This window comes from Rousettus aegyptiacus, unplaced genomic scaffold (assembly GCF_014176215.1).
Source record: "Rousettus aegyptiacus isolate mRouAeg1 unplaced genomic scaffold, mRouAeg1.p scaffold_m13_p_14, whole genome shotgun sequence".
Classification (NCBI taxonomy): Eukaryota; Metazoa; Chordata; class Mammalia; order Chiroptera; family Pteropodidae; genus Rousettus; species Rousettus aegyptiacus.
In genome coordinates this window covers 50,953,093-50,964,079 of record NW_023416289.1, presented here as the reverse complement: position 1 = coordinate 50,964,079, position 10,987 = coordinate 50,953,093, and the positions used below count along the sequence as shown (strand labels likewise).

At 52.7% G+C, this 10,987-nt stretch overlaps 1 protein-coding gene across 6 annotated transcripts in view; it reads left to right on the top strand.

Moving 5' to 3' along the window:
* Window positions 1–10,987, top strand: part of SLC28A1 (solute carrier family 28 member 1) — a 45,607-nt gene that overhangs the window by 11,779 nt on the left and 22,841 nt on the right. For 5 of the 6 annotated variants that reach the window (XR_001597688.2, XR_001597685.2, XM_036231901.1 and 2 more), the window contains exons 2-8: window positions 784–895; window positions 1,765–1,853; window positions 3,140–3,231; window positions 4,584–4,767; window positions 6,411–6,552; window positions 7,167–7,280; window positions 7,594–7,671. Coding sequence is in view for 3 of the 6 variants with exons in the window: in XM_036231901.1 (XP_036087794.1) it covers window positions 800–895; window positions 1,765–1,853; window positions 3,140–3,231; window positions 4,584–4,767; window positions 6,411–6,552; window positions 7,167–7,280; window positions 7,594–7,671 (795 nt within the window). In the remaining 3 variants the exon portion in view is untranslated. The remainder of the gene's footprint in view (window positions 1–783; window positions 896–1,764; window positions 1,854–3,139; window positions 3,232–4,583; window positions 4,768–6,410; window positions 6,553–7,166; window positions 7,281–7,593; window positions 7,672–10,987) is intronic. The other variant, XR_001597692.2, reaches the window with a different exon arrangement.

The window sequence follows — 10,987 nt, the reverse complement described above, 5'->3', positions numbered from 1 at the left end:
CATACATGCATGCCTCTGGGTGTGCGAGCTTAACTAGGCTGGCATTAGGATAGTGTAGGGTGCTCCCCATCGAGGAGAAAAAGTGAGGGAACAGGAGTGAGGAGAGACGGGCCCTTAGCTAGGGCTCTTATTCACAGGTGAATTTAAGCCTCCTAACTGAGCTTCAGCAAAAAATAATAATAGTAATAGTAATAAATAAATAAATAAATAAATAAATAAGAAAAGAAAAAGACTCTTTTGGTTCTTACAATTGAAAAGTTCAAGGGTAGGGCTGGTTTCAGGTAGTTTGATCCAGGGACTGGAATGAAGTCTTTAGGATATTCTCTCTCCATCTTTCAGAGGAGAGAAAGTACAATACAATGAAGATGTCACTTAATTGCAGTGTTTTTAACCTGTTGTAGGGAGTGATGAAAGCTAGGGCCTCTCTTCAGAAAACTATATCAGGTACATGTTCATGCTACACATAGTTCCTTCCTTTCCCTGTGAAGTGGACAGAGTTTCCCTGTTTCTGCCTGTCCACGCAGATTTACAGGGCTGGCTTCTTGCAGGTACGGAAGCGATGCAGGAAGGGATGCCTTCCTCTGTCACTGGGGAGCCACGCCCCCCCCCCCCCCCCCCCCCCGCATGATGAGGGTGAAGCTCTGGGGTGGTATAAGCTGTGCCAGGCATCCGCTTCCCACTCCCAGCCCCCTCCCTGCCCATCCCGCTCCCTTCTCCAGTCTCCTCCCCGGGTCCTGCCTGGCCCTTCCCCTTTCAGTTTTGGGCCCTGACTTTGTCTTTCAGCTGGAAGATCCGGCACATGGAGAACGATGCACCGAGACCAAAAGAGTCCATCTCCTTCGCATCTGTGGCCTGTGGTCTGGAGAACTCGGGGGCTGAGCTCTTGGACAGTCTGGTCTGTCTCCTTCCTCATTCCCATTCTGGGCCCCTGGTGGGAGGGGACTTTGTTCACCATCTTCCTTCACCCCCTCTGCCTCCTCACAACTTTGCTTGGACAGTTAGGACTCCCCACCCCAAAGTTCTGGCTTCCTCAAGGCAAAGCAGTCTCATATTTCACTCATTAAATATTCATTGCGTACCTACTATGCGCTGTAGAGCCTGCCTTAGTCTGAAAGGTCAGGGAAGGTCTCAACAAGGAAGTGCCATTTGAGCTGTGATGTTGAGGGTGAGAAGGAGAAATCACATGGGGTGGGGGTGATGGTGAGTGAGGGGTCCCTGGGGAAGTCTCAGCCTTTGAGGAGCTGGCAGCTCCTCCTTGCTCTCAGGTGGCCAAGTCGGGGCCCACCACCCAGGACTCTGGAGCCTAACATGATACCTTCTTCCCTTCCCTTCCCTTCCCTTCCCTGACTAAGTCCCTTCCCCAAAGTCCCTTCCCCGTCACCACACTGCACAACCCAGGATGCGCCTTTCACACTGTAATCTGCACAGCAACCTTCTTACACAAGGAACACAGCTCCAGACTCTTGTGCCCTGGGGCCCTGCAACCAGATGGCCCTGTCTGGACTCCCCACCAGCCACAGCTGAGTGTTCCTCCTTCACGCAGACCATGATCTCCCCAAGGGCAGGACGTGTCTAGCACAGGGCCCAGCACACAGTAGGTGCTCAATGCATGCTTTGAAAAATTTAATTACATTGCCCTGTAATCACTTCCTGTGCAAATGCCCAGCCCCCACTCCAGCCCATGCCTGGGCTTCTCCCAACTCTGGGTCCCCAGCTCTAGTTCTCAACAGCAGGCATACTCTGGTCACTCTCTGGTGGCTTTAGGAGGAAGGCTGGACTCCTGGCAGTGACTTGAGACCCACGGAGAGAAGGAACAGTTGGAGCAAGTCCAGCCAGGAGCCCTTTTCAGGATGGTAGGTGGTCTCCAGGAGGAACGTGGGCTGGCCTGGCAAAGAGGGTACTGTTGGGAACAGGAATGGGGAGCATTGCCTCCAACAGATAGGGAGGTGGCTTCCCGAGCCTCTGTTGAAGACAGAAGAAAATGTGCTTTAGCCAGTGAATGGGCTCTGCTGGCCTCTGCCTCAGAGATGAGCCGAGTCAGAGGCTCCCGACCTGCTTTGAAGCAGCAAGAGTGAAATCCCATCGGAAACCCCAATATGTGCTATGGGGCTGCTTTGATTGAAGTTGGGTGGCACCCCAAAACCATCCTGGCCCCACTTTTTACCTCCCGCATCTGCCTGCTACTCCATTCAGTTTCTGAGTATCTTGGGGAACTGCAAGGTTCAGTTTGAGAAAGCCTGGACTCAGCCAGGCTCTGCGTTTCGCATGGGAAGGCAAAAGCCCAGAAAGGGGAATGGATGGGCCCAGGTAACACGGGCAGCAAACTGGAGCCTAGGACTTGGCCCCGCGATGCCCAGGCGCATGGGGGTCCTCACCGGCCGGTTCTGAGCTGAGGAGAGCAGGATGAGTGGTGATGGTGGTGCAGGGGGCCATTCCCTCGTCCGGCTTGGCTTGCGGGGGAGAAGACTGGGGAAGGTACACTTAGGAGGTGGGAAGTGAGACGTGGAGACAGAGAAATGGGAGAAAGGGCCCTTAAAACAGCAGCTGGTGCTGAATGAGCACTCAGTGTCTCCTGGGTACTCAGCCCGTGGGACCCCAGACGCTGTTCAGGCTCCAGCCTTTCCTGCAGGGATAAGCAAGTGACCAAATAACTAGGCAAGAATTGGTATTTGCACTGGGCCTGGGAGGCAGTGGGAGCCACAGCTGCTGGGTGTGGCATGGGCCGTTGCAGATCTTCCCACCGACTCATTAAGTGTCCTGGGTCCCAAGGAGCAAAAGCAAGCTGGGAGCCTTTCACCCTGCTCTAATGGGGCAGGGGAGGAGAGGCACCCACCTGCTCTACTTTGTGCAGATTGGCAGCTCTTCCTTTAGTCAGTTCATTTCCTCCCAGCCCTGCAGGCAGGGTCATCACAGGGCTGGTGGTGCTGCTCTGTGCACACGGAGGAGGGGAGGGTGCTTGGCCTGAGCTTTTGCTCAGTTTGCTCTGGGCTGGGGTTGTTCTTCAGCCCTGTGGGATGTCCAAGCCAGGTCCTCGCTTGCCTCATGTTGCCATGGCGTGGCTTCCACCTGGAGATGTTCAGGATCCCCGTGGGGGCGGGAGTCTGGGTGCCACTCATGGACCCTTTGGTCCTCTCTCCAGGCGGACCCTGCAGCCAGCCCTGAGAGTTAGACACTTCTGCGGGGAGCACACACAGCTATTTCGATGGATCTGCATAGGCCTGCTCTGTACAGGTGAGCCTGGGGCCTAACCTCACCTGGGACACTCCCACCCCTCCCCCATTTCAGCCACTTATGCTTCAGTCATCTGTCTCTCGGGGTAGGGTCGTTCACTTACCCAATAATTCAACAAAACTTTGTTGAGCACCAACTCAAGGTCAGCTCTTGTGCCAGAAGCCAGGCCATGAGCATTAAGCCAGGCCAGACCTTGTTCCCAAGGCACTCTCTGCTCAGTAAGGGAAAAGGCAGCAACTATTGCCACATAGTGCAGCAAGCCATCTGGGAGAGCCAAGGAGGGCTGGGGTGATCAGAGGACTTTCAGGAGGAGTCTCACACTTGAGCAGGAGTTAGCCAGGTAGAGGGAAGGGACAACCAGGAGTGAGAAGACCCTCCATGCCTTCTCCAGGAGCAAAGGCGAAAGGTGTGGGCAGGGCACTGATCAGGTCTAGTGTGGTTGGGAAAGCAATGTCTTAGATGAGTGCCAGAGGACAAGCCCGGATGAGTGGAAGGGGGCTGGTATTCTGTCAACATGAGAACGTTCAAACCTGTAGAGCATTTTTTAGTAATTTATTTGAGCCAGAGGATATGCTTGGAAACGAGATCTCAACAGATTGAGAAAAATACCTCTGAAAGTACCAGTCTGCAGTTTTTTTTTTTTTTTTATGCATTTGAGATTAAGGAGGGAACATAAGGAAGATTACACGAAGGTGGGAGAAAGCCATGCGGAGATCTTCCAACTCATGTTCTCCATCTAGTCTGATGGCAGAAGGGTAAGAAGGGCTTGCACTTAACTCACATGTTTCATCCTACATTTTTTATGTAGTGGAAAGGCTATAAGTCCTTTTCATTCCACAAGGGCCCTGGCTTTTGAAATTCATAAGCCAGGGAACTATATTTCCTCCCTGGCTTATTCCTTTCTTGAGGTAGAGCATAGACTGACTTAGTTGCTCAAAGGGGATGAGGGCGAAGACGGTCATTGATTAATATTTCAGAATGAGATCCGGCACACACGAGTACATCTTGGGAAACCGACTGGTCCATCTCTGTCTTCTGTGGAACCAGTTAGCTCTGGAACATAGCAGGCACTCCTTTGATGCGCAGAGATTCATGCTGTCTTGCCTCCTCACACATCTCCTCCCTCACATGTGGTCTTTACAGTTTGCAAAGCCCTTTCATGTACATTCTGTCAGTTAACTTCATAATAATCCCCCAGCAGAGTAGGGATGATCATTCTCATTTCCAGGTGTGGAAACCGAGGATCTGAGGGGTTGGCTGACATTGCTGCCCTCCAAGCTCTGGATGGCGGGTCTGCAGGGCCCTGTGTCGTCATCACTGCTCTTCTCTGTACCTTCCCCGCCTATTCCCAGCATTCGCTGCCTTCCTGCTGGTTGCCTGTCTTCTGGATTTCCAAAGGGCCTTGGCCCTATTTGTCCTCACCTATGTGGTCCTCGCCTTCCTGGCTCATAGCCTGCTGAAGAGGCTGCTGGGGCCAAAGCTGCTGAGGTGTGTCAGGCCTCTGGGGCATTCCTGCCTGAACCTCTGGTTTAAGAGGTGAGTGAGCTCATAGCCCCCAGGCCCAGTGGGGGTGAGGAAGGAGGACCTGTTGGCTGAGGGCCTCTGAGTCAGCTCCCAGGGCACAGCCAGGGCTGGGCGATGGTTGCTTCTTGCCTCAGTCAGCCCTACCAGATGGTTCCTGTGCCATGGGGGACATACCCCATGCTGCTTGCCTTCTGGGAATCCCAGGGCAGGCATTTGTGGGTGGCTTCAAAGGTGGCAACCATCTTTGTGGAGATTTGTCAGTTCTCATCTGGTTCTGTGCCCCAATTACAACAGGTGACTATGACAGCAGAGAACAGGACTCAACAATATCGTGAAGTGAGAGATCCCAGCCCTCACCAGCAGGGATGGCCCATATCAGTGCCTCCTATTAGATTACTTGGGGCATATGTGAGATGTACAGCTGAGGTGGGGGGACCACCCCTTGGAGTCTGTACTTTTAGGTAGACCCCGGGGGATTCCAAAGTAGCCACCCATGTCCCTGGACTTCAGTCTGGGATCCCTTGGTTTTTGAATCCATTTCTTTAGAGCTCTGGAAATCTTAGAGATACCATCGAGCAGGAGAGGGAGTTGAATAGGGGACCATCAGATGCCCCCTCCACCCCGGCTGTCTCATTTCATCCGTTCTACAAAAAAACGTTGGCAAAGAATATTCACTAGAAAATAAAGTTTCTATTGCTTAAAGAAAAGTCTAAAGAGCACCAGTCTATTTCTTTTTTGTTGAAGAAACTGGTGCCCAAAGACACCCGAGGACAAAGTCAGGAAGGCGCAGGGCACGGCAGAATTTCCCAAAGTAAGAGCCACACACCACAGCAAAACGATCGGAGTCAGCCGACAGATGACATGTTTCAAGTTTTATTCATAAATAGATTTACTTTTACATTTCTTTTTCTTTATTAAGTAGTTTTATAAAAAGATTTGTTTTTATAGTTGTCTTCTGTTTATGACAAATCATTGATACTGCTTTTCCATTTGAGGTATTGATATAAAGTTTTCTTTAAAAATATGTGCAGATTAATTAGACTATATATAAACTAAATACTTGTTGATTCAATGGACACACACAATGGGAGAAAATATTTGCAAACATGAATGTTTGAATGTCCATAGCGGCTTTATCTGAAATAGCCCCAAACTGGAAACAGCCTGAATGTCCATCATCAGGTGAGTGTGCAGGCCGGTTGTAGTCTATCCACACAATGGGACACCTCTCAGCCATAGAAAGGGATGAACCGCTGATGCGTGCAAAAACATGGATGAATCTCAGAATGATTAGAGTCAAAGAAGTTAGATGAAAAAGATGTGCTGTTTGGTTCCATTTATACAAAATTCTAGAGTGTACGAACTGATCTGGTGACAGAAAGCAGATCAGTTGTTGCTTGGAGACGAGGAGGAAGGGAAGGTGCTAAACTCAGTACACACGTCCTCTTGTTTGGTCCTCTCCCAGCTGTAAGGAATGGGGAGTCTTTGGCTTCATTGTCCCGGTAAGGAAACTGAACTCAGGTTTGGCGGCCTGCCTGAGGTCACACAGCTCTTTCCTCCCAGCATCCCTGAGTGCCCTTTCTCTGGAGCTCTGGGTGCTCATGTGTGGGTGTGGAGCAGATGCTGAGGGTCATGGCCCTCCACCTTTCCTGCAGGGGTCTGGCCTTCGCCGCTTTCCTGGGCCTGGTCCTGTGGCTGGTTCTGGACACCTCCCGGCAACCTGAGCAGCTGGTGTCCTTTGCAGGAACCTGCATGTGCATCAGCATCCTCTTTGCCTGCTCAAAGCACCGTCGTGCAGTGAGTACAGAGTTGTCAGGCCCAGAGCAGGCCGCAGACCTTCTGTCCCTCTGCCTCCTCATGCTGCCACCACCCAAATATCAGGACCCTCCCAGTTTCATAATGTGGCTAACACCTCCCCTCAGGCTCCAGCAAAGCCTCGCAGAGATCCCAATGCACACCTGAGTTGGGGCTCACTGTTGAGGAATTGCTAAATGCTAAGAGGAGTCCAGCTTCCCTCTGCCGGATTGGAAGCATTGAAGGAGTGGGGCTAGGACAGCTGGGGACCCTGTCTATAGAAGAGGGTTGGGGAGAGCCCAGGCAGATGGAGGTTACCCTGAGGCCAGACCCCGAGACCCAATTCTGCTTACCCAGTGATGACCTAGGACCAACTGCCACGGCATGCCCAAGGTTGGTCAAGTCTTATGTGGGTCATTGGCTAGACCTTGCCCACCCCTGCCCACTGCCCCAAGCCCATTTGCTGCCAAAAGCCTGGACTATTCCGAACCCCAGGGGGGATGTGACCACTGACAGCAGGCCCCTCAGAGCAGCCTTGTGCCCTCTGCTCTCACCCACCCTGTTCCCTCTGGGTCCCCCAGGAGCTGAGCTCACCAGGATATTTCTCTTGGTGGCAGGTGTCCTGGCGGGTCGTGTCCTGGGGCCTTGGGCTACAGTTTGTACTTGGATTCCTTGTCATCAGAACAGAACCTGGGTTTATTGCATTCCAGTGGCTGGGTGACCAGATCCAGGTATGTGAATGGTGTCCAGCTTCCCAGGCCATCTTGGGTTGCCAGGGAATGGAGAAGCCACTCTATTGGGGTAGGGTGGGCAGTGAGGCCACCCACGTAAAGGAATTGGGACCAGGATGGCGGGTGCGTACTGGGCCCTAGACGAGGTGGGAAGCCATGGCTGCGCTGTGCAGCTGCTATTTCCCTCAGGAGCCTGCAGCCTCCAAATCCTTCTCCCCCCGCTGGAGTGTGGGGAAGCCTCATGGAGGCCCCCCCAGCTCTTCCAGCCTCGTTCTGCCTCACTCCAGGCCTTCGTTTTGTTTTCTTCTTTCAGATCTTCTTGAGTTACACTGAGGCCGGCTCCAGCTTTGTGTTTGGGGACACGCTGGTCAAGGATGTCTTTGCCTTTCAGGTCAGCTGACAGTTGGCCCACAAGGCCTGTACAGCTGCTGGCCTAGGCCTCCGGCTCTGGGGAGCATGAGCAAACTGTGTGGTCGGCCTGCCTGGGGGTGCGGGCTCCTGCGAGCAGAGCCTGGGTGGTGGTTTCACGCATGCTGTTTAGCCGTTCGTCCTCCCGTCTTTCCTCCCTTCCTGGAGGAACATGCACACCCCTGCTACTCGCATCTCTCCCTCATCACCCTTCAGAACCATGGATTCATGGAGTGTCGGGTGGGAGGGCGCTCTGTGGTCTCAGGTCTCCCTTTATATTAGAGCCGATCAGACCAAGCCCAGAGAGGAGCAGCGGCCTGGCTGCAGTCGTGTTGTGAGTTAGGGCAGAGCCAGGGTTGGAGCTGGGGCATCGGACTACCAGTCAAGTAGTGTTTCTTCTCTAAGTAGAAGTCAGTGACAGCATGCCTCCCTTCCGAAGAGCATCCCTAACAACAGTAATGATACCTTTAAGTTACATCACTGGTTGCTAAAGGCTTTGAGATCAGATGTTCTTTCAAGAGAGAAAAAGTGAGGGAGGTTGGTTGATCATTAACCAGCCTCAGCATTGCCCTGTCAGACACTTTCCTGGCCCCTGGGAGGCACTGTCTTCTGGTCAAAATCCTGGTCAGTGAATTAGCCAGTGGCCTTTTTAGCAAAGATGGGCCAGGAGAGGGGAGACTTAAGACATATGTTCAGTGGCCACAGAATCCCCTTCCTCACAAGATTCACTAGTCACAAAATTTCATTCACAGCCCCCATCGCTGCATCTCTCTGTCTCTCTGTCTTTGTCTCTCTCTCTGTCTCTCTCTCTCTCACACACATACACACACACACACGCACACACACATGTGTATGCACACTTACCAGACTTGAGTTTGTCTTCAAGCTGGGGATGGCTTTGTTGGTGCCGAGTTGAATATAAGACTCAGAAGCTTTCTTTAGGTTCTTTCCACGAACCATGTGGACCTAGTCCAAGGCCTTTGGCCCACATCAGCCTGGGGAAGTCTTCTCTGAGCTTGCTCGGATTTTCAGAATCTAAGCTGCTTCCTGCTGGGCTGCAGTCCAGCTCGTCACTCACTCCTCCGGGAAGTTTAGCCCCCCGCCTCCCCTGGCCTGGAGTCCAGCACAGTTGACGTGGCAGCCACCTCCTGGCTGTATCATCCTGATTAGTCATTTCACCTTGGCTCCATCTCTCTTCTGGTAACTTTCCACCCAAATGATCATCTCCCATCCTTCCTGGGTCCAGCAGACCTGGGAGCGAATGTTCACTCTTTTCTTTATTAACACTGTAGCCTCTGGAACGAGCACGCACTTCCTAAGCTCGGCAGTGCTGCTTACACGGTGAAGGGTGAAGGAAAATGTTTTCATCTCCTAAGGGGTGATGAACAGCGTCAAATTTTGCACATAAATAAACAAAATAAGATGGGGACTGGGAAAAAAAAAGTAAGATAAGAACTGAAAGGTGCTATTGGATTTAGTAATTAAGGAGCCACTGGGTACCTCAGTGAGCACAATTCTCAGAGGAGGGAATGGGAAGTAAATGGAGACCATGGTGGGGTGTGAAAAGGAGGCAGATGGGACAGTTGAACCAGGAGAGCTCTTGTAAGAGCATGGCACCTGCAGAGGTCTCTGAAGAAGACTGACAGGCAGAGATGGGCACGAGGGGCTGAGTGGCGAGGTCATTCTGGGCAAAGGGATGGCATGAACAGGAAGTCAGGAGGCGTGTCCAGTTTATCTGCTTTTGCCTAATGTTGGCGACAGGGCGGACACTGCTGCAGTCACCTCTGCAGAATCTTCCAGCTTTGGGTTTTTGTGGTTCGTTGTCTGGTTGCGGCTTGGTCAGCAGTGCTTGGGCCTTGGGAGCTGGCGGTGTGGAGGTTTGCCCAGACAGCCTCAGGAAGTCGTCGGGAATCCTGGCTCAGCTCCCTTCAGGGAGAGGAAGCAGCAGAGCCACGTCCAAGTGGGTTTAATCCTGCCCTCAGAACCTGTTTCCTGGTGAGGACAAGATGTCTGCTCAGAGGGCGTGGTTCTCAGAGTGTGATGTCCAGACAGCAGCACCTGGAAAGGCCAAATTCTTAGGCCCACCCCAGACCAACTGAATCTGAAACTCTAGGTGTGGGGCTCCAATTTTTAATTTCTAACAAATTCTCAGGCAATGCTGCTAGTCCAGGGACCATACTTTGAAAACCACTGGCTGAGAGAGGTAGAAGTTCTTCTCCCTTGACTTACAGGTGAGCATTGCTGCCAGCAAGCCCAGACTGCTCTGAGTTTCTACAAAGCAGTGGTCAGGACTTACCGGAGTAGCTGCACCCCGACTCAGGGGACAAGTGCTGCCCCTGAAGACAGAGAAATGAGGCCTCAGGACTGGCCCAGGGCAGAGCTCCTTAGGGTCATGGCAGTGTCTTGGCAAACTGGGCTCGGAAGTACTCTGTCTCTTTGCAGGGTGTGACCTTGGGCAGGTACCCAAAGTCTCATACCCTTAGTGTCCCCATTTGTGAAGTGGAGTTATATCTACCTCAGTGGCTTTGAGGACTGATGAGTCAGTCACTGCATTGGGTACCCAGCACATAGCAAGACCAACCACCCAGTAGATACACGGTAGAATTTAGCGGCCCTCCCCTCCCCCTTCCCAAGCCAGGTCTGCTGCTACCTCACACACGACAGGCCCCAGGCATGTTTCCTAGCTGGGAGATCATATTGGCCTGAAGGATTTTATTGAGTACTAAATGTCTCACCACAGATAATCGGGGCCATCTCTCTTCTCTTCCATTCATCTTCCCTCCTTAGATAGTCACCAGTTAATCCCACGCACAGCTCCCCCCCACCAGAGACCAGCCCCCCCCCCACAGGTGGCATGTGTCCTGGTTGCTGGCGGGAGTGCATCTGCTCCTGCAGACCACTGCTCCAGGAACACTGCTTCCTGGCTCCGGCCGTGCGTGCGGCCCTGCCGGCCCTCCGAGCAGTTCCTCACAGGATGGATCTGACATGCCGTCTAGACAGTACGTGATCCTCTATGCGTTTCACTCCAAGGGACAGCAGAGTGATGTCACACCCCTCGTGTTGGGGGTGTATTCAGCACCAGGCAGCCAGGAGGAGTCACAGGACAGGGAAGGGTTCCTTCAGCTGATGCCTGTGCTCTCTGTCAGGTGATGTCCCCACTGCAGTGAAGAGGGTGACAAGATGTTGAGTGGAGCAGGTCCAGATAAACCCCCCAGGCTTCCTGTGAGAGGAAAAGCACCAGCCCCGCGGGGGGGCTTGTCTCACCTCCAGGGGAGGGCCTTGGCAGGCTCTTGTCGCCA